The sequence below is a fragment of the Erythrolamprus reginae genome, chromosome 2, assembly GCF_031021105.1.
Source record: "Erythrolamprus reginae isolate rEryReg1 chromosome 2, rEryReg1.hap1, whole genome shotgun sequence".
In the NCBI taxonomy this organism is placed as follows: Eukaryota; Metazoa; Chordata; class Lepidosauria; order Squamata; family Dipsadidae; genus Erythrolamprus; species Erythrolamprus reginae.
The window spans coordinates 114619194-114642869 of NC_091951.1; the positions used below are offsets into that span (position 1 = coordinate 114619194).

The 23676-nt window shown below is 40.2% G+C and overlaps 1 protein-coding gene across 1 annotated transcript; it reads right to left on the reverse strand.

Annotated features, from left to right (window-relative positions):
* Window positions 1–776: 776 nt before the first annotated feature.
* On the reverse strand, window positions 777–21257 carry CATSPER3 (cation channel sperm associated 3). Its single transcript, XM_070735864.1, has 8 exons — window positions 21148–21257; window positions 19100–19253; window positions 14997–15236; window positions 10412–10594; window positions 8890–9030; window positions 7225–7344; window positions 2278–2435; window positions 777–978 (listed from the first exon to the last, which is right to left on the reverse strand). The coding sequence occupies exons 1-8, from the start codon at window positions 21255–21257 to the stop codon at window positions 870–872; spliced, it is 1215 nt and encodes a 404-aa protein (XP_070591965.1). The 3' UTR covers window positions 777–869.
* Between the last annotated feature and the right edge of the window lie 2419 nt (window positions 21258–23676).

Here is a 23676-nt window from a genome sequence, read left to right on the forward strand (position 1 = left end):
GTATTAGTCCTTTTTCATTATTTGGCAATAATTAAGAAATAGTATGTGCCCAACACCTGGACAAGGCCTTCTGACCAGAATAATGAACTTGAACATTAAAAAGGACAGTCTGGCTTGAATTCTTCTTAGTATTCGTCAACTTTGGGAAGTTTCAAGTAAAGGCCAATCCCAACTCTTCTCTCACTAGAACACCACTCTCAAGGAGACAGATATGTATGTGTACATAGATCTATATACACATTTTGTATATGGGTTTGGGAGAGGAAAATATATAGATAGATGATCGATAGGTAGGTAGGTAGATAGGTAGATAGATGGGTAGGTAGGTAGACAGTCAGACAGACGAATAGGTAGGTAGGTAGGTAGATGGGTAGGTAGGTAGGTAGACAGACAGACAGACGAATAGGTAGGTAGGTAGGTAGATGGGTAGGTAGGTAGGTAGACAGTCAGACAGACGAATAGGTAGGTAGGTAGGTAGATGGGTAGGTAGGTAGGTAGACAGACAGACAGACGAATAGGGAGGGAGGGAGGTAGACAGACAGACAGACAGATAGACAGACAGACAGACAGACAGACAGATAGATAATGCATGTTTGCATGTGTGTGTATGTTTTGCCAATAAACCTATGAAAACTAAAGGAAATATGACCACTAACAGCAAGAAACACTAGAAAAGCAATCGTATTATGTTTGCGTTTTCCAAAAAAAGGATCTAAATCAAAAAATATCTTAGTGCATCGGAGCTTTGCATTAATCAGACCAATTCTAAAACTTAAGTTTCTATTCTTCTTTATTTTTTCAAATGCAAAGAAAATAATTTTGGCACGTTAATAACAGTAGATGTCCTACATTACTTTGGTAACAATGAACTACTTAGATTTTCCCCTAAAGCCCTGCAGAGCATGCAAAGACTTTTCCTGGGATTGGTATAGCAGGGCAGTCAAAATGGCAATCATTTCATAGTAGAGATCTTGCAGCCTGAAATTAAACATATGCAATCATTGTATCAGTATTGAAAGACAAAGTAAAACAAGCCAAGTTTATTCATTATCAGGACAACGTAGAAATATTCCACTCACTTCTATATTCAATATGCAGCAAATGACTCTGAAAGTCATTTGGCTATGTCAACTTTAAACACATTCCTTGACTACAGTGTTTGGGGTAACTATTTCAGATACTTTAAAAATAATGTTTTCTATTTGGTTTTAGGATTGAGAACAGTGAAGCATTTGATTATTGCTGAATGTTAGCATGTGAATAGGATCTACCCTATGAGACTAGACTTTCAATCCTGGGCCTAGAAAGTTTAGAACTAAGATGCCTTAAATAAGATGTAAGTATTGCCCACAAGATCATATGCTGCAACGCCTGCCTGTCGGCAACTACTTCAGCTTCAACCACAACAACACAAAGCACACAACAGATTTAAACTTAATATTAACTGCACCAAACTTGACTGTAAAAAATATGACTTCAGTAACCGAGTTGTTGAAGCATGGAACTCATTACCGGACTCCATAGTGTCATCCCCAAACCCCCAACACTTTACCTTAGATTATCTACGGTTGACCTATCCAGATTCCTAAGAGGTCAGTAAGGGGCGAGTACAAGTGCACTAGTCTAGTGTGCCTTCCGTCCCTTGTCCTATTGCTCTCCTATATCTCCTATACCTTTCTTCTATTCCTATATCTCTTCTTCTATTCTTTCATTGATATGTTCTATTACTATACCTTCTTTTCTATTATTTCTTAGATATATTTTACTATGAGTATCTCCTTCTCTGTGGCGGCCCCGACCCTTTGGAACCAACTCCCCCCAGATATCAGAGTTGCCCCCATCCTCCTAGCCTTTCGTAAGCTCCTTAAAACCCACCTCTGTCGTCAGGCATGGGGGAATTGATTTTTTCCCTCCCCCTAGGCTTATAAAATTTATGCATGGTACGCTAGTATGTATGATTGGTTTTAAATTGGGGTTTTTTAAATTAACTTAAATATTAGATTTGTTTTACATTGTATTGTTATTGCTATGAGCCGCCCCAAGTCTGCGAAGAGGGGCGGCATACAAATCTGATAAATAAATAAATAAATAAATAAATAAATAAATAAATAAATAAATAAATAAATAAATATAACCTTCATCTTGTATTTTACTATGTGTATATAGATATATACCCACTAAAACCCTCATTGTGTATTGGACTAAATAAATCAATCAATCAATCAATCAATCAATCAATCAATCAATCCCAGGCTCTATTTAAGAAAAGTTACACACTTGTATGCAGTGGCATCCTGACGATCAAGGGATACCAAATAGAGGTCAATGAATGGCAGGCTGACACAGAAGTCTTCCAAGAGCATGTGATCTGAATGAAGCAGGCCCTTTTTGTAGCTTTCCACCATTTCATCAAACGTTTTGTACTCAGTTGATTTCTAGGGTGAAAAGAGAGGTGTGAAGGTTAATTATTCACTCAGAACTCATTCAGAAGCCAGTTTTGGTTTCACAGAACCAAAGTAACTTCTCCAAATAGCCACAATAGAAAGTATGGAGTGGGTCATGAGATTTAGAATTTGCCTGATGAATAATCCCTTAAATATTTACAATTTTTGTCCAGTCTCAATATTTAAAGTTGGGGGGGTCCTCTCATGTCATGCTGTGCTATCCCAACATGGAGAGGAGAGGGTGTTCCTGTGGGAGGGATGAGTGAAGAACATTGGGAATGTAAGTTAAGTATCTGTAATGACAATAGGGTTACCCAAGGAATGAAGGTCATCCCAGCAAAAGCAAATTGACACCTACTGCATATGGGACAGCAGCAACATAGAAAGATGATAGAGGTGTGTTTTAGTGACAATGGCAAAAGCTTCATTTCAGAGTGAGGTGAGATAGGGAGAGCCAAAAGGCAAGACAGTGGTAAACCATTCCTGTATTTTATCAAGAAAAACCCATCAATGAAGTGATTGACAAGGTAATGCCAGAGGGAGGAGAGGGGTGTGGCCAAATGCCAGGTGACATGCAGTTCACTGCGCTTCACAGGGGGATCCCAAATCCCTGTCTCCTGAAGACCTGGTTCAGTCGGAACCAGGTCAGAACTGCCCTGGAGGGGCATCTGCTGGTTGGAGGAATTACTACAGTGGAAGATTTTTGTGAATACTTATACAGCTACTGGCCTTGGACTTTGAAAAAATAAAATTGACATCTTATGTGCTCAGGCTGTGAAGTTGGAATTAACTTCTATTTACTTAAAAGTTGGGGGGGGAAAGTTGAAAGAAATGGATTACTTCAGATTACACACTAGTAAACAGTGGCTTTGGCAATATGGCATTAGAAGATGAGGATCTTACAGCGTTCTTTAAGGATTATTTTGCAGATTTACAGATATCCCTTTTGGAGTTTGAAGAAAAAAATTGGGGGAAAAGGGGGAGAAAGCTCTTGAGTGCAGCAAGCATCTTGAAAATAGTTATTTATTTATTTATTTATTTACTTACTTACTTACTTACTTACTTACTTACTTACTTACTTACTTATTTATTTGATTTGAATGCCGCCCCTCTCCAGAGACTTGGGGCGGCTAACAACAATAAAGAAGACAATGTAAACAAATCTAATATTAAAAATAATCTTAAAAACCCCAATTTAAGAAACCAATCATACAAACAAGCATACCATGTATAAATTCTATACGCCTAGGGGGAAGGGAAATTTCAATTCCCCCATGCCTGACGACAGAGGTGGGTTTTAAGGAGCTTGCGAAAGGCAAGGAGGGTGGGGGCAACTCTGATATCTGGGAGGAGCTGGTTCCAGAGGGTTGGGGCCGCCACAGAGAAGGCTCTTCTCCTGGGTCCCGCCAAATGACATTGTTTAGTCGACGGGACCCGGAGAAGGCCAACTCTGTGGGACCTAACCAGTCGCTGGGATTCGTGCGGCAGAAGGCGGTCCCGGAGATATTCTGGTCCGATACCATGAAGGGCTTTATAGGTCATAACCAACACTTTGAATTGTGACCGGAAATTGATCGGCAACCAATGCAGACTGCGGAGTGTTGGTGCAACATGGGCATACCTTGGGAAGCCCATGATTGCTCTCGCAGCTGCATTCTGCACGATCTGAAGTTTCCGAACACTTTTCAAAGGTAGCCCCATGTAGAGAGCATTACAGTAGTCAAACCTCGAGGTGATGAGGGCATGAGTGACTGTGAGCAGTGAGTCCTGGTCCAGAACGGGCCGCAACTGGTGCACCAGGCGAACCTGGACAAACGCCCCCCTCGCCACAGCTGAAACATGTTTCTCTAATGTGAGCTGTGGATCGAGGAGGACGCCCAAGTTGCAGACCCTCTCTGAGGGGGTCAATAATCCCCCCCCAGGGTTATGGACAGACAGATGGAATTGTTCTTGGGGGGCAGAACCCACAGCCACTCCGTCTTATCCGGGTTGAGCTTGAGTCTGTTGACACCCATCCAGACCTCAACAGCCTCCAGGCACCAGCACATCACTTCCACTGCTTCGTTGACTGGACATGGAATGGAGATGTAGAACTGGGTATCATCCGCATGCTGATGATACCTCACCCCATGCACCTGGATGATCTCACCCAAAGGAACAAAAACAAAAAAACAAAAAACAAGAAAATAAAGAGGATCTGAAACAAGATCAGGAGCAGGAGCAGATACAGGAGGAACTGGAAAATGATAAAGATACAAGGGAAGAGGACTTTGAAGTCAGAGAGACTAATGACTACTTTGAGCTTTATGAGTATACTGAATTTTATTATTATTACACTGGGATTTATAGTGGGGGGAAAAGAATAAGGTGAGGATACATGTAATGGGCTAGGCAAGTTAACAGGGCGAAGAGATTAAGGAAAATTGAAAGGATATTTAGGCAATTATTTAGAAAAAAGAAAAAAGGGAAGAAGGGAAGAAGATGGAAGTGCATTATTACAAGAAAGAAAAAGAAGGAGAAGGTAAGATTTAAAAGATGGAAATTTAAAGAAAATGGTTGGTTGTTATCTGATTATTTGATCATTATTAGATTACTATATAATGTTTTTTTCTTTCTATCTAATGGAATACATTTATGAATATATTACCTTATTAATATTTTTCTTTTGAATTATATATATAATTTAGCACACATATGAATATATTTCATTATGATTATTACTTGATTATTTGATTACTGTTTGATTACCTTATAATGATTCTATATTTGTTATATAATGAATTTTTGGAAATTTGGGATTCTGAATGATTAATATCTATTTGAAAATATATTTGATGATGACAATTGATATTGATACTAATGAATAAGTTTTTACTTAAGAATTCAAATGTAGTACTATTATATCATAATACAATTATATAATAATACAATTATTATATAATTAAGTGATAACTCTGGGAAAATATTATATTATAGATTGGAATAAATTAGATCTTCTGAAATAAATCTAAAATGACATATTTGTAATATTAGAGAGGAAGACATAGTATAATGGATAATGAATAAAAGAAGTTAATGTGTTTGAGTTTTGGGATTTGAATGATACTTACTTTTCCTTGTATTGTAAAGGATATCAGTCAGACATAAGATAAATAATATTTAATATGAATTGACACTTCATTTTTGATAATAAGTAAATGTGGAATATTTAGGGGTGTTTAGTCAGGTGAAACTAGGAGTTAAGAAAAATGAATGATGATGAGTAAGCAAGTAAGGGAACGAATGAAGCACAAAGGCTTAGATTTATTAAGTAAGAAAAAAGAACAAGCGGGGGAAGTAATAAACATTAAAATTCATTTGAAAAATGAAACAATTGATTTAATCCGGGTGACGAAATTAGATAAAGGAGGGAGCACGAGATTAAGAACATATACCAAGAGTAATGTATATGAAATTAAGAAGTACTATTGATTAATTTTAGTAGATGATACATGTTTATTAAGCTGTATAGAATAAGCTATGTTTTTAATGGGGAAAGAAATAAGAGAGAGAGTGTGTGTGTGTGTGTGTGTGTGTGTGTGTGTGTGTGTGTGCGTGCGCGCGCGCCCAACATATTTATGCTAAATTTGAATATGAAGGGAGACTAGTATAGATCTATTTTGCCTTTGTTATGGGTTCATCAGCTAGCCATACCCTCACTGGGATTTGAACCTGGAGCCCTTGCCACAGAGAATTAACCTCTAGGTCACAGGATCTCATCCGTTCAGCTTTGTACCAGGGAAGTGTTATATGTTTTTTCTGTTGAATCACCCTGGCATACCCAAATATCAGAGGAGCTTAAGGAAGCATGTGTGTGTGTGTGTGTGTGTGTGTGTGTGATATTTTGTTGAGTCATGTGTGTGTGTGTGTGTGTGTATCCTTCAGTCTCAAAAGACCATGGTATCATGCTCTGGATATATGTAACATTTTTGCTGATAATGAAAAGGAATAAACTCGACAAAAAATCACTCATATACATACGTACATACATACATATATATAAGAATTATCCACCACTCAGGGAAAGACTTAGAGGGGGTAAGAGGAAGTAGGAGAGAAGGAGAGAAAGTTGATAGAGAGTAGAAAGGGATGTAGAGAAGCAAGAAGGAAGGAGGAGGTGATGGTAACAAGGAGAGAAAGGAGAGAGAGAAGGGGAGATAGAGAAGGAGTAAGAAGGAGGAGATGTTAGTGGGAAAGGGAAGAGAAAGTGTAAGAAAGTAGGTATTAGACGTGGAATAGTCACCTGAGATAGAAAGAGGGGAGTGAAGAGTGAGAAGTTGAGCTAAATTAAATAATAAAATTAAAATTGGAATGTAATTTAGTTTATTATATTTCTGCTTTTAAGTGATAATAAAAGCATGTTGAGGTATTTGTGATGTTATGTATGTTTCTGATGTGGAGGGGGGAAAATTAAACTTTAAGGGGGGGGAGATAATGCCAGATTATGGGCTCCCTAAGATCAGATGGCACTCAAACTGATATTGAAGTACAACTGAGAACTTCCAGAATACAAATGATGTTTATGATGTGGCATGGCAGGATTAAAGCTTTTGAAATTTCTGATTGATGATGTTGCCCTGACATCCCAAAGCAACAAAGACAGAATTTCAGCAAGAACAGGAAAAGTAAGCACATGTGAACATAGAAAAGCTCAATATAGTGAAAAATTAGATGAATCAACTACAACTAATGAATGGGAGACTTATCTATTGAAAAACATTATATAAAATACAATGCCTACCTGCAAATTGATCAATTCAAATATTTCTTCCTGTTGCCTTTTTAAGATGGCCTGCTTCTTTGCAAGCAAAGTATCCTGTCTTTCTTCTTTCAGTTTTTGCTCATATTGCTCAGTTGAGCTCTACATAAATCAAAAGATGTTGAGAAAAAGGTCCCACTTGGTTCTAACTTCCTACTGTGAATGGCCTCACTGGCTGGAGATGACAGAACAAAACTACAGAGTAGAAATGACCAGTTGGAGTAGTTCATTTACCACAAACTACAACCATTCTGGTTAAGCCAATTCCTACTAACATTAGTTTAAAATCAACAGCGGCATTGGCCAATGGCCATGTCTCAAGTGATAAATTGTTTTCACTTTACAGCTTTAAGGAACTTCTCTCCATTGCATACTCTCTCTCCTCCCATTTCTTCAGTTTCTACGTTACCTAACTTATCATTTTCACACTTTTACTTGTGTCTTCATGGCATCCTCTAAGCCAGGGATGTCAAACTAGCAGCCCATAGACCAGAGACATCAGGGGTGGGTTTCCGTTACCTTTGCTACTGGTGCACATTGCGATGCTTCGTGTGTGTGTGTGTGAGTCCCTTTGCATGATTTTACTTCTGTGCATGCTCAGAAGGATGTTTCAAGCCAAAACACAGCTGAGGAGCTGCTCAGCTGTGCTTCGGATGAAGAAATAAAGGTTGGTATTAACCTGGGGGGTGGATGGGAGGGGTTTTTTTCAAAGTAGAGGATGAGGAGAAGCCATCCCAAAAAAATCACTGAAGCCATCTGAAAAAATCACTGAAAATTCCCCAAAAAAGATGGCGGCATGCATGGACCAGCAGAGACAGTACCAGAACCATCACGCCAAAATTACATCACCAGCGGGCCGCTACTGGTGTGCACGTACTGGTCCACACCGGTAGGAACCCACCCCTGAGATGCATCATGACTGCAGGCCCTGCCCACCCCAGCTCTGAAATGTCATGTGATGGCAAGATGACATTGCCAGTTTGACACCCATGATCTAACTACTCTGAAATTATAACATTGTTTCTGATTACAGGTAGTGCTTGTTTAGTGACTTTAACTGAGACTTGCAATTTGGTTGTTAAGTGAAACAATCCCTAAGTGAAATCACAACTGTACTTAAAATCCTACTTCAGCTGTCCTTTACATACCTGCTACACATTGTAAAATGCAATTATTTTCCCATAACCATTATAATGGTGAATAGTCACCAAATGAGTCAGTTAGTAAATAAGGATTATTTTTGTGCCTCTCAGTCACAAAAAATAATCCTTGTTTACTGACTGACTCATTTGGTGACTATGCACCTTTCAGCCAGTGCAATCTCCTGGTGACTGCTTGGGCAAGTTCCTATAGCTTTCTTGCCAATATTTCATGGAAGTAGTTTGCCATTGTCTCTTTCCTAGGGCTGAGAGAGGAGGAATGGCCCAAGTTCACCCAGCAGCAGATTATATACAGTCCACGTTATGTTAAAAAGCTCAAAATTAAAAATATAGAAAATTATATATACTGTATGCCCAAAGAGATTTCTACTGAACAGAGTAAAGTTCTGTAACTCTGCAATAATTGACATTATTTTTATACCCAATGTCAATTTCTAATAATTGGATTTGAGTAGAAATTTTAAAATGCCATATAAAGGTCACCTACCTGGATATCCATAATGACAACTCCAATAAACATATTGAAAAATACAAAAAATCCTAGGAGAATGAATATTATTGTGAATGTTCGGCTTGTAGCAAACCTTCTCTTATCCAATTCCTGCTGTAAGTCTGTCCATCCATCAACCTGAAATTTATCAATTGAACATTCCATTGCTAAAGATACCTTTTTTCAAGCATTTGATAAATTATTTCTCTGGGCCAGAGATGGAATACTATGGCCCCTTTATGACATGGCTGGCTCAGGAATTCTGTGAGCTGAAGTCAAGTCAAAAAAGGACTATAGTTCCTCCATGCCTGCTCTAGTCTAATGCATTCCCCCTCCCTCCAATATACAAACATACCTAAACAGGTATACATTAACTGCACTTGTTCATAAGTAACAAAAATTACCAATCTGGTCATAAAAATGTTTCATACATTTCACTGCATTGTTGCAGTTTTGCCATTTCAGTTGTTTTGGTGCTTGTTTTATCTCTTATTGTCTTTAAAAAAAATTAAGCAAGATGAAGGCTACAGTATTAAACAGAAACTGGGGAACATGAGAAAGTAGAAATCTTCCCATGATAGAAATGCTTTCAGGAAACAGACCAAAAAGTAAAGATGGTGGTGCCACAACCAAAATATCACAAAGCATGTAAAAAGGGCACTTGGGTGCATTACTGTGATTGCTGTCTTGATGTTTTTTTGACCTCCTGGCCTATGTCCCACTATGCGTTCTATTAATGTGTGATTGATCCTTCTGAAAAGGGTAGATAAATCAATTTGGCCTGATCTAGAGAGATCATGGTTATTCATATATGGGTATTAGTGTACTCACTCTACGTATGCTGAAAAGCACCATTTTTTTCAAGCCAAAACTAATAATGTTCATAAAAGGCTACTTAGACATTATTGCAGAGGAGTATCTTCTTGTAATGCAAATTAAATCAAATAGTTCTAGCAACTTACACCATCTTGATTTAATCCTAAAAAAGCAATTCATGGCATTATGGTCTGAATTTTCAGCAAAACAAGTAATTCCATAATAGGTTCTCAAAGTGTTGTGATCCACTGGAGCGTCAGACGTAACTTACAGAAGGGTCACATTAAAAGAAAAAGCCTAGTCATGCCTGGTAGGCAAAGTTTGAGCACCGTCAAACCTCACCCTGGGCTTTGGACCTTGTTTATCTACATAAATCCACAAAGCTCGAGTGATATCTAGATTGAAATTTAGTTCTTGAAAATGGCTTACATCAAAGCAAACAGGATTGGAGAAAATACTAAGTGCAATTCTGACAAGTTAATAACCTTGATCTAAATAAACAAGGTCTTGCCCTTTGTTTCCCCTTTTATAAACATTCAGATGCTCTGTACTCCCTCTCGCTGTATTCCAATTTTTGTCTACCTAGGTTCATTTTGCTGGATAACTAGCCTGGAGAAACTGAAATCTTCAATTTTGGTTCCCATTCTAAAACAATAATGTTAGTCTAGAAAAGTTGGGCACATGTGAAATGCACGAAAATTACCGTTACTAAACTGAAGAGCGTAAAAAAGGCAGCTGCTAAACTTCCCCAGTTCTGCGGATCTCCATGCTGCTGGTTTCCGTACAAACCATGTCCCAGAATAGCAAAGATAAACATTAGCAAGAACAACAAGACAAGGACATAGATTACATTTTTCACAGTCTGGCCCATAGCCGCCATTAAATTCTGTAGAAGGAAGAAAAGGAAGAAAAACCAAGTGAATACAATTGATGTGATTTTATGTCAATCTCTTCCAACCTGATGGTCTCCAGGTATGTGAAGATAACAATTTTCAGAGCCTGCCAGCCACCTCTGGAGGACCAGGACAGGAAGAATGATTTACAGCTAGTCCTTAGTTTAGGACTGTTTGTTTGGTGACTGTTTGAATTTATGATGGTGCTAAAAAGTGACTTATAACTAAAGTGACCAAATCTGCTGTTTGAAGCTGCCGGGGACTCACCAGCCGCCCTGCCCATCCTGTCTCTCTCTCTCTCCCTGCAAGGGGGCATGGCATTGGCCGCTCAGCAATGAGCCTGGAAGGCTGAGGAGCCCTCGCGCCCATTGCAGCCCCCCAGTGTGGAAGCTGAACTGCTTACCAGCCGGTCCCTTCAAGCAACTCCAACACAATCTCCAGCCAGCATTCAAGCCACCGGCTCGTATGTATAAAAATCAGGACTTTTTTTTTAAAAAAAACCCGTGGGATGTGGGACAATTGGTAAAAAGTGTGACTGTCCCGCGGAAAGAGGGACCTCTGGTCACCTTACTTATAACCAGTCATTGCATGAACAACTGTGGCAGGATCCCTGTGGCCAGGTAATCGTATACTGAGTAATTGGCAGGTATTCATAATGGCTGCATTTGTGGCCTTCTCAACAGGTTTCTACAAACAAAGTCAATAGGGAAGTGGGGAGCAAAGGTCCCAAATGATGTTTCACATGACTGTGGCAAAAACTAAGTGGCAAAATTGGGTGTGGATACATGGTACCTCACACTGACCATACCACTTGAAAAAGAGTTATTCTTTCCCAAGTGTGGTGTTAATTTGAGAACTATTTCTGCATGAAGGGTGGGGGGAGAAAGCTCTGAACTATAAATAATGGAACAATAAGTTATAGAGTTGGACCTTTGTCCATCTGAAGCAAAGTTGCCATCTTACACATTGATCAACAATGGCATGCTTAATTGTAGAAAAAAGTGCTATCATAATAAACCAGCAGCCCCATAGATAAAGTGACCAGACGTCCCGCTTTCTGTGGGACAGTCATGCTTTTCCACAATTTCTCCCGCGTCCTGGAGCATTTTTAAATAGTCCCAATTTTTTTAAACAAATCACCAGGAAGCCGCAAAGAAGGAAGCTCAGCTTCCAGTCTCGCAACTTTTTGCTCTTTGCTCCCTCAGCCTCCCGCAGATGTCGAGTGACACATCCGGTACCAATTCCCACCTTTCTCCCCCCCCACTTTTTATTTTTCTGTCTTTCTTTTTATTTTTATTTTTTAATTATTTTTTTATTTATTTATTTATTTATTTATTTATTTATTTAATTAATTAATTTGTATGCCGCCCCTCTCCGCAGACTCAGGGCGGCTCACAACAACAACAGAAAAACAGTGTAAAATACAAATTCAATAATTAGAAAGCTAAAAACTCAAAATTTAAAGAACATTCACACAACATACCATACATAAACAGCATAGGCCTGGGGAAGATATTTCAATTCCCCCATGCCTAACGGCAGAGGTGGGATTTAAGGAGTTTGCGAAAGGCAAGGAGGGTGGGGACTGTTCTAATCTCAGGGGGGAGCTGGTTCCAGAGGGTCGGGGCGACCACAGAGAAGGCTCTTCCCCTGGGACCCGCCAAACGACATTGTTTGGTCGACGGGACCCGGAGAAGGCCAACTCTGTGGGACCTAATCGGTCACTGGGATTCGTGCGTCAGAAGGCGGTCCCGGAGATATTCTGGTCCGATGCCATGAAGGGCTTTATAGGTCAAGACCAACACTTTGAATTGTGACCGGAAATTGATCGGCAACCAATATTTGCTCGCTTCCCCCCTCTTCCTCTTCCACTCTTGCTCACTCTTCGCCTCTGGCTCCACACCTTCCCAAGGCCACTGCCGTGGGGCTGAGCCACCCAGGCAGGAGGGCTCACTGGCCATGACAGCAAAGGTGGGGGAAGGAAAGGGAAGAATGGTCAAGACATTCACGCTCCTCCTCCTCTAACAGCCCGTCCACTGTGCTTGGAGGTGGGCGAGCGGAAGCAGCATTTGCACTGGGAGGAAAAACCTATCTGCTTGTTCCCAGGAACAGCTGACCTGGTGAAGACAGGTGGCTCCGTCCCATCCCGGCATTCACCCCGGCGCCACCAATTGAGCGACTGAGCACGCTCTGCCTCTGGGTCAGCGTCACCCCTGAAGCAGGTGAGAGAGGCAGCACAGGAGCCCACCACCGATGGAGAGAGAGAGAGAAAAGAAAGGAAGAGAGAAAGAGAGACAGCAAGAGAGAGAGAAAGAGAGAGAGTGAGAGAGAGAGAAAGAGTGAGAGAGAGAGAGAGAATGAGAGAGAGAAAGAGAGGGAGAAAGAGGGGGACAGAAAGAGAGAGAGAGAAAGAGACAGAGAGAAAGAGACAGAGAGAGAAAGAGAAAGAGTGAGAAAGAGAGGGAGGGAGAGAGAAAGAGAGAGAAATGGAGGGAGGAAGAGAGAGAAAAAAAAGGAGAGGAAGGAAGAGAGAGAGAGATAATTTTTTTGGCTAAACACACCTCCCCCCGCTCAATGGTGTCCCTCTTTCCCAGTCTTAAAATCTGGTCACTTTACCCATAGACTACTTCAGAGAAAGCAGTTTAGGAAAAGCATATAAATCGCAGCGTCTTGAATTCTCTCATCCCTTAATAATAGTTCCATTTTGAATCACACGGGAGGGAGGACTTAAAAACAACATTGTGTGCCGCTGTTCAATGCTTGTTGCATAGGATACAATGGGAAATTTTTTGGGGGGGGATATTTTTTCTCTACAATCCCCAGCCTGATTTTGACTCCCCCTCCCCTTTTTGGGTTGTTGGATTCTTATCCCCCATCAAATTTGGTTCCATTCCATTCCCTTTTCTGAGAGTTAGTAGAAGGATAGATAGAATTCTGCCCCCTTTATGTAATTCCTTTCCAACATTCTGTTGAGTTGGAAATTATTATTTTTAAAAGAGCCTGGATGAATGAAGGCTTCTCAGCTGCATGCAAGTTGGTCTTTGCCTTTTCCAGTCATTGGTTTGATTTATTTGGCCAGCACATGTGAAGATTATCATCATCATCAGAAATAAATAGTCCCATGTGCTTGTGTTTAGAACTCAGAAGTAGATTCTGAAGTACAAAAGTCATGTGTCTGAAATGACGGCATGTGGAGTTACTGTCTCAATACTAAAAGGCATGGGAGCTGCTAAGCTGGTAACTTCTTTGATCTGACATCACCAAATAATTTCTTTGCTATTTCCAGAAGTACCAATGAGAAGCTTATCCTGGATTTGGAGAAATCCATTACTTTTTATCCATTAAACACCCAACTAGTCCAACAAATGGATTTGGGATTTGAAACGTGAGATGGTTTTTGGCACAGATATTTGTTCTGAAAGAACCAGCAGATTGAATAGGCTCCCTCTTGCATCTGTATTTGGCATCCGTATGCTTATAGTAACAGAAAGGCAGCAAGCTATTCTTTAGTCAATCCCCAGAGTAAAATAGTATGTGGGTTGCATGGGCTTTCCTGCAGTGTTAGCCAAAATCCATGACCAACACAATGAGCTCAAGCAAAGTTCTCAAGTCGAAATTCACATCTGTTCCTGAAGAATCTACTCCACTGTACTGATGTCATTTAAGTTCTTTATAAGAATTACATGTAGTTCTGTTTGACATTCTTAGCCAATGACCCTGTGCTTTTCAGTATTTCCTCTAAGGGCTTATTAAGTAAGAATTATTACACTGAAAAATGACATGTAATAGGTAGTTTTGAAGAGTGGGAACAACAGTAGTGTATTTTAGCAACTTTGTTTAAAAAGTAGAGTTTCTATAGAAATTACTACTTCTGTGAGGTCCTTCGTGCTCCCTAAGCATGGGTATTTTCTTGCAGACATTTAATTACCAAACTAGGTAACATCATCAATGCTAGAGGTTACCTAGCTTAGTAATGAAATATTGTATGAAATAGTGACTCATCACAAGACCCATCACAAAATCCTCACTTGACACATCCCTCCCCTGACGGGATCACCCCATCACAAGACCTACTGACCACACAAAGTCCTTATAAGCAGAACAACACCGACACTGACGTCGCCTAAACTGTGCTAAACGTGTTACCTAACCTGGTAATTAAATGTTCAGAGACAAGCATGGAGAATTAACCTCCAACCTCATCCTCCATCCTAGCTACAGATATTTGCCACTATTGCACAGAGAAAGGCATTCCAATATGTGATCCCTTCCCAAAGCCTACAGGTGAATTTTGTATTAATACTGACTGCAACAAGTGCAACATCACACAAGTCTACAAGACAGATGAGAGGTCCCTTCTGAATAGGAAAAGGGGAATAATATCTAATTACTTACAGTTATCCCTGGACTATAGTAGAGCAGCTTGAGGACTCGGAGAGCTTGGAATCCTTTCAGCATGGTTAGAATATGGTGGTTTTTTGGGTTGGTCTGGTCAAAGGTGTATGGGAGGTAAGCAAGGAAAAGGACGATGGCATCAAAACGCTTATAACCATTCTTCCAATAATTAACCGGGTCCAAGTAAAGGCCCATTAAAAATTCTGTGGTATAGATGGATAAAATGACCAGATCTGCTACCTAAGAAAGAAATTGTTTGTAAGTGATATTGTTCAAAGGAATATTTGTTTGAATATTGTTCAAAAGTTTCTACACATGCCCAGGCACACATAATGTATGTATAATTATACACATATGATTATTTTATAAACTTTATAAAGTTAGTCCTTTTTTCAGGTTTGCAGGCTTATTTATCGTCCAGTTGAAACATTTAAAACTAGATTACCATATTTAATTTTGTTGCATGTTCTGCCAAACAATACAGTTTGGTTTTTTTTATTTTAAATTTAAATTTTTAATTTTATTTGACATACCAACATACAAACACCATACAAACAACATTAAACATTTACAATTCCCTATATGCATTAAAAAAATTAATCTTTTACAATTCTATTTACTATACATTATGTACCTTTACTGCATTTGCCCAGGTTCGCCTGGTGCACCAACTGCAGCCCTATCTGGACCGGGACTCACTGCTCACAGTCACTCATGCCCTCATCACCTCAAGGCTCGACTACTGTAATGTTCTCTACATGGGGCTACCTTTGAAAAGTGTTCGGAAACTTCAGATCGTGCAGAATGCAGCTGCGAGAGCAATCATGGGCTTCCCAAGGCATGCCCATGTTACTCCAACACTCCGCAGTCTGCATTGGTTGCCGATCAGTTTCCGGTCACAATTCAAAATGTTGGTTATGACCTATAAAGCCCTTCATGGTATCGGACCAGAATATCTCCGGGACCACCTTCTACCGCAAGAATCCCAGCGACTGGTTAGGTCTCACAGAGTTGGCCTTCTCCGGGTCCCGTCAACTAAACAATGTCATTTGGCGGGACCCAGGAGAAGAGCCTTCTCTGTGGCGGCCCCGACCCTCTGGAACCAGCTACCCCCAGATATCAGAGTTGCCCCCACCCTCCTTGCCTTTCGCAAGCTCCTTAAAATCCACCTCTGTCGTCAGGCATGGGGGAATTGAAAACTTTTTCTCCCTTCCCCCTAGGCTTATAGAATTTATACATGGTATATTTGTTGGTATGATTGGTCTCTTAAATTGGGGTTTTTTAGATTACTTTTTAATATTAGATTTGTTACATTGTTTTTTATTGTTGTTAGCCGCCCCGAGTCTTCGGAGAGGGGCGGCATACAAATCTAAATAAACTAAACTAAACTAAACTAGTTTCCCTTTTTCTTTTTCTTTTTTTTCCCCCACCCAATTGTACAATTTCTCCCACACTCTGTAGTAGTCCTTGTTTTGTTGATTTTGTATATTTCATATGTTAATTTGCTTAATTTGGCACAGTCTAACATTTTTTTGATCACCATTTCTTCATTTGGAGTTTGAAGCAAGCAATTTAAGAATGGTGGACACAATGTGTCCCTGTAAGCAGAGGTAGGCTGCTAAGGTGGACCAGAGTACTAGCAGAGTCCAGCACAATTATGCTACTGCACCAGGGCAGGTAGCGAAATCGCGCGTGGACACACAGGTGCGCCCGTGGCAGGTGCAGTAGCATAATTGCACTGGACTCCGCTAGTACTCAGAGCCATGAAGGCGAGCACCCCTCACCGTTCCACCTTAGCAGCTCACCTCTGCCCGTAAGCTATCCTTGGCAGTTGTGCTATCTGACTTCATTTTTAACAATTATTATTTTAATGATAAACAAAAAAACAAACAAGAAGTTGCATAAACAAAACAGAGCAGCCTCTAACTTCTTGATCCCAGTGCTTCTAGGCCTCATAAATAAGGCTTTACCTTAGCAGATGAATTTATTTATTTTATTTATTTATTAATCAGATTTGTATGCCGCCCCTCTCCTTAGACTCGGGGCGGCTAACAGCAATAATAATACAATGTAAACAAATATAATATTTAAGTTAATTTTAAAAACCCCAATTTAAGAAACCAATCATACATACTGACATACCATGCATAAATTTTATAAGCCCAGGGGGAAGGGAAAGTCTAAATTCCCCCATGCCTGACGACAGAGGTGGGTTTTAAGGAGCTTACGAAAGGCAAGGAGGGTGGGGGCAACTCTGATATCTGGGGGGAGTTGGTTCCAAAGGGTCGGGGCCACCACAGAGAAGGCTCTTCCCCTGGGGCCCGCCAAACGACATTGTTTAGTTGACGGGACCCGGAGAAGGCCAACTCTGTGAGACCTAACTGGTCGCTGGGATTCGTGCGTCAGAAGGCGGTCCCGGAGATATTCTGGTCCGGTGCCATGAAGGGCTTTATAGGTCATAACCAACACTTTGAATTGTGACCGGAAACTGATTGGCAACCAATGCAGACTGCGGAGTGTTGGTGTAACATGGGTGTATTTAGGAAAGCCCATGATAGCTCTCGCCACTGCATTCTGCACGATCTGAAGTTTCTGAACACTTTTCAAAGGTAGCCCCATGTAGAGAGCATTACAGTAGTCGAGCCTCAAGGTGATGAGGGCATGAGTGACTGTGAGCAGTGACTCACGGTCCAAATAGGGCCGCAAATGCTGAGCACGTGTAGCTCACTTCTTCTTCTAGGAGTGGAATTCCTGTTTAGAAAGACACAAAAAACTGGGGAGGCAGACAACACAAAGGAGGGAAGCTAGAGAAAGGTAGGACACAACCTCAACAATCTGTAATAATCTGGTGGCCATCCAGATTATTACAGCCTAGATCTGGCAGGTCTATTCATGAGGGGAGGGCAAACAGGGAAAGGCTGAATTTTATGAGTTCTTCAATGAGAGGTATCTAATAATTAGGCCTTTTAAGAGTAATACTGGCTGCATACCAATGTGAGTGAATCAATCAATCTATCATCAGAGAATCTTCAGATTTCATAGCTAAAATTTAAAGTCCAGCTGGACTGGAGAATTCTGGGATTTGAAGTCCAGATATCTTCAAGTGGCCAAGGTTGGGAAACACTGGTCTAATATACTGTTAAACTTTAATGTAGTTCCATGCCTCTTGGAGAGTGATATGTTAATGTATGAAACGATGCAACTCTATCAGTTCTAATTTTTATTTTTAATCTACTGGAAGGTAATAATGATGTATAAGGATCTGGGTTTAATAAATAAGCAAAGCTACATATCGCATTTTCAAAGCCCTTCTCATTATTTTATTTTTTTTAAACAAAGCAATGAACAGACTTCTTGACATTAGCCAGGCTTTTCTCTTGGCTTCCGTGCTAGCAAGATATACGGTAATTAAAGCTAAGAGGTTTGGGTCTATTAGCTTCTGTCGAGTAAGTTAAGAGATTCAAGGTACGTAAAAGATAAGTCCTTCTCAAGAAGAAGGCTAAATCAGGGCGAAAGAGTTCAAATATTTTAATTTCAAGTTCATATTCTTGGAGCTTGAAAGCAAAACACATTCAGTTCCCCAAATTTCTATTGCTAAGCAAGGCAGTTGTTGAGTGAATTTTAGCCCCTTTTGACTATTTTTGCCTCAGTTGTTATGTGAATCATGCAACTATTAAATGAATCTGCTTCCCCCATTGACTTTGCTTGTCGGAAGCTGGCTGGGAATGGCAATCACTGACCCTGTGAGACTGTAATTGTCATAAATACATGCCAGTTGCCAGGGACATTACAGTTGCCAAGTAATTTTGATTTTTTTGATCACGGGGATGATGCAACAATGCGCGGGGAAAACTGCCATGAGTCACTTTTTTCAGTGCTGTTTTTAAATGAAAAGTTCTTAAATCAAAGACTATCTGTATAGCCTTGCTAGGGATAAAATGGAGCCATCAATACTGATAGCCTTTTGCCCAATACGTTGGTTGAAATATCTTAAAAAACTTGATTTCTCCTCATCTTCCTTGTCTTTTCTTCTGTGTGTGGGAAAAGTCCTCAGAACAATCAAGTGAGGAATTGTGGCCACCACAGCCAGAAGTTTTCATTACCTGTAGGAACATTTGTGATTCGGAACGAACTTTAAAATCAGTTTCTAAAGACAAAAATATCGCATTGAGCATAATGCTGCTGATCATAACAGACTTGAATAGAGGATGGTAGAATACTTTTTCGACAAACTTATACAGTTCGGGATCTCTCCTCCTGGAAAGAAAACAAAACAAAACAAAATAAGACAGAACTGAAGCTGCAACCTGAAAATTCCTGTTTTCTTAAGCTACTGCTTGTTCAAACAAAAACAAATTCATATCATGCAGAAGGTGTGGTTATATCTGAAAGGCTTTGGATTAGATAGAAGCAGTCAGATACTTAAAACAACTAACTGCAAGTATAGACTCATTGAAATACCCTTCAATTGTGATGAAATAGCAAGAAAAGAATTCAGATGTCAAATCAATGGGAGAGTAAGACTTAACATTTCCTTTCCTGGGAAGGGCCAAATGCTTTTAGAAGCAATTCTACACAGCCCCCAGCCTCACCTCTTAAATGCCCAGAAACAGCTCTGGATAACTGTGGAAGGGTCTCTATAGCTGCACCCCATCTTTCTATAAAGCTGGTCAGGTGACTCACAGAAAGATTGAAGGGGGGAGGAGGAAATGTCGCACCTCTATTCAGCTCTAACCAAATATGCTTCTTACCCTGCCACGCACACACACAAACACTAATACTCCCCCCCTCCGCCTACTATCAATGTTCCCTTTAATTTTTTTTTCCAGTGTATAGGGAAAAGTATAGTGTCTGAGTGGCACTTTTCCATGCTTGAGCACCTGATCTTTTTTTCACAGATGTCACCCACAACAACAACAAAATAAGTGTTATTTGAAACTCAAAGTTTGCATTTTGTGGTTGACAAACAAAAGAATAATAAAATACTACAAAAAATAAAATACAACGCCTCCCTAATATTGAGGTAGAGGAAAATAAAGTATGTTAACAATAAAATGATTTTGGTGTAGAGGTTTAATGCACCAGGCTAAAAACTGTGCAAAGAGGTCTTATTTTCTGTGGGCCATGATGGCTCTTTATTTTTTTTTCCATTTGTCCATATGAACATAAGAAGATAAAGAGTCCTTGTAGAACTGGATAAAAAGCTGACCAACAGTGGTATAAAAGTATAAGGAATGTGGAAAAAAGCAGATTTAGGGCCTTTTTCAGAGCACAAACTCCAATTTCACCTGATGGAATTTACAAATTTGCCTTGTCTAAGTTAATGAATGAAATTTATTTATTTATTTATTTATTATTTAGATTTGTATGCCGCCCCTCTCCGCAGACTTTCAAGTTTTAATATTGTTTGTGACAATCTGCCATAGCAAAATTTAAAAATGAACAAATGAATCGAGTAAAGCCATGAAGCAACTCCTATTTATTATTCCATTTCCAATTCCAAGGGCAGCGGCGAGAAGCCAGGGGCGCGAGGGGGCCGGAGGCACCATGGGGAGATGGGGGCGGCCGCGGCTCCCTTTCCTTCCACCCATGGGCTGGCAGGGGGACGGGGAGCGCGCGCGGTGCCTCCGCACTTTCGTTGCTTCCTGCCCCCAACTCCTTGGTGCTCTTTTCCATTATGTGCCTTCCCACTACTCTGAAGCCTCTCTGGCTGCCTACTATCTTTGAAAAAGCCCAATTGGAGAAGATCAACATCATATCTTTCCTACAGATTTAAACAAACTATGAAAATCTAGGAAGGCTGGAAGCTGTTAGAGAAAGGATTCAACCTCATAATGCAATATTCACATACCAGAACTAAGAAAAATGTTTCATACTTGACCTGTTTCCATTAAATGAAATTAAATTTCATTAAAATTCATTAAAAATCTCTTTTAAAAGGAATTTTGAAAGAAAAATGGATGCCATCAAATTAAAAGCCTTTTTTTATGTAGGCTACAAAATAATGAGAAGTACATCATTCCATCAACATGGAATTCAAAATTATAATACATTATTAAAATATAGTTTTGAATAATGTAGGATTCAAAATGTCAAGAGAGTTTCTAGATGTGATATAACACTAAAAAAGAAATCCTGGCTGAAATTTTACCGGTATCCAAACACATAGCGGGCCACTTCAATTTCAGATCCAGACTTAAAGGCCTCAAATGAGAGCTTCTCAATTAGTCGCGCTTTTTCAGGCAATTCTCCAGAATCCATAGCTTTGCTTCCCAGAATATGAACTGTGCTTGTCTTTTCACAACCAGCACTCTAAACCTGGAGAAGAATGAAAGTGCCAATATGACCTCGCTTACTTTGTGACCTCACAATTTTAGAATAGCGTATGCAAAATCTAAAATCTGCTGCTTGGCCTTTTGACAGTTTTTGAGAGAAGAGGTGTTTTTGAGAGAAAATGTAACATGACTTTTCCCCCCTTTGCCATAAGAAGGAGTGGCCATGGCCAGCAGGCCAAACGTTTGTTACCCCTGGTTTAGAAGAAAGCACATTAAATGTTCCTATCATTTTGATAGTCCTGTATTTTTTTTTATTTCTAATACAAATACTGTAGAGGAAATTATTCAGATATCAATGTATAGAGGAAAATGATTAAGTACAATTGTTTGCACAAAACAATTTGCCCGCTTTTTAGAATTTGCAGCTCCTACTTTGAAATTAGTACAATTGTTCAACCCTATAATAGACTGAGGTACCATGACTAACATGTAACTAAGTTATAACTTTCTCAAGGTTATGTTTTTCTTTAGTTACCAGTTGCATGAAAAGTGCAATTAAAAAGCTTCTTGGTTTAATTTAGGCAATTCTAAGCAGACATCTGTTTTCTAATACAAACTGTTAAAGCAGCGGTCCCCAAACTACGGCCCGGGGGCCGGATGCAGTCCGCTGAGGCCATTTATCCAACCCACAGGTGAGTCTGTCGGCCTGGAGAAACCCCCATGGGCTCTGAGCCCCGCCCGGCTTCTCCAGCTGTGTCCGGGGACCACGGCAATGTCCCCTGTAAGGCGTGCTGCCACACACACAAAAACAACCCCCTGTGCAGTCTTTTCCAAGGCCGCACTGGGGAGCTGGGCATCGGAGTTGGGGTGGGGAGCGACAAAAAAAGTGCGGGGAAGTCTTGCACCAGTGAAGGTTCGCACGCACCTATGCGTGCGAGCTCCCCGTTCTACTGCCAGCCTGCCATGCACCTGGGGGGGTGGGGAGGCTGAGCACTCCACCACGAATTTCAGAGAGAGAAGTGGGGAGAAAGAAAGAAAAGGGAAAGAGAAGGGGGAAAGAGTGAGGGAAAGAGAAGTGGAAGGAAGGAGAGAGGGAAGGAAGGAAGGGGGAGAAAGAGAGGGAGAGAGAAAGGGAGGGAGGAAGATAGTAAGAGAGATAGTGAGAAAGAGAGAGAGCGAGAGAAAGCAAGCAAGAGAGAGAAAGCAAGCAAGAGAGAGCAAGAGAGAGAAAGCAAGCAAGAGAGAGCAAGAGAGAGAAAGAAAGCAAGAGGGAAAGAGAGAGAGAGAAAGAAAGCAAGAGAGAGAGAGAAAGATAGTGAGTGAGAGAAAGAAAGCAAGAGAGAGAAAAAAGGAGAGGAAGGAAGGAGGGAGGGAAGGAAGGAATGAGAAATGGAGAGAAAAGGAAGGAAGGAAAGAAGGAAGAAGAAATGGAACAAGGAAGGAAGGATGAAATGAATAGAGGGGTGGAGGAAGGAAGGACATTTTTGGGGGGGGTGTACATTTTTTTAAAATTTTCTCTCAACAAACAATACAGTGTACCATCTAATTTTCCATGAATAAAATGCGGTATTTTGTTAGTAACTAATATCAATCATCAAAAAAGTTGCAAATGTTTTTTTTCCTAAAGTTGTCATCCAGGTACATATTTTTCTTTTAATTAAATTCCCTCCTTAATGTTCCTTCAAAACGTATACCAATTATATTTCTAATGTATTAACCATTATGACAAAGTGCTTCCTTCTTTCTTTATACATTTTTCTATAAACCAAAAAAACCTTGTATAGCCAATCAGATGTTAACAAAAGAAAATTAAAAACAAAACATAAACTTTTGTGAATTTCAGACTCCCCCCCCTCTAAATAGTACATTCCCATTTTGTTTTTTACTTTAAAATAAGGTATGTGCAGTGTGCATAGGGATTTGTTCATAGTTTTTTTTAATAGTCCAGCCCTCCAACAGTTTGAGGGGCTGTGAGCTGGCCCCCTGTGTAAAAAGTTTGGGGACCCCTGTGTTAAAGGGATAAATAAAACACATCTGCTTGTGTTGTGTGCTTCTTTCTTGATTGGAGATATTAAATGGATCAAAGACAATTGAACAATTAGAGCAGGGGTGTCAAACTCATGGCCCACTCCCACACCTGGTTTAGCGAAAGGGGGGGGGGAATCATGATATGTCACATGATGGCACCAGGAGTTTGACACCTCTGAGTTAGAGGATCCTAAGAGGAAGGAGCAATGTCTAATTAATAACCCAGCAGAAACAAGTAGGATCAGAAATGAAAATCTGTATAGTGGTTTAGCTTGTGAAGACTAGACCAGTGATAGCGAACCTATGGTACGGGTGCCACAAGTGGCACGCGGAGCCATATCTGCTGGCACACGAGCCATTGCCCTAGCTCAGCTCCA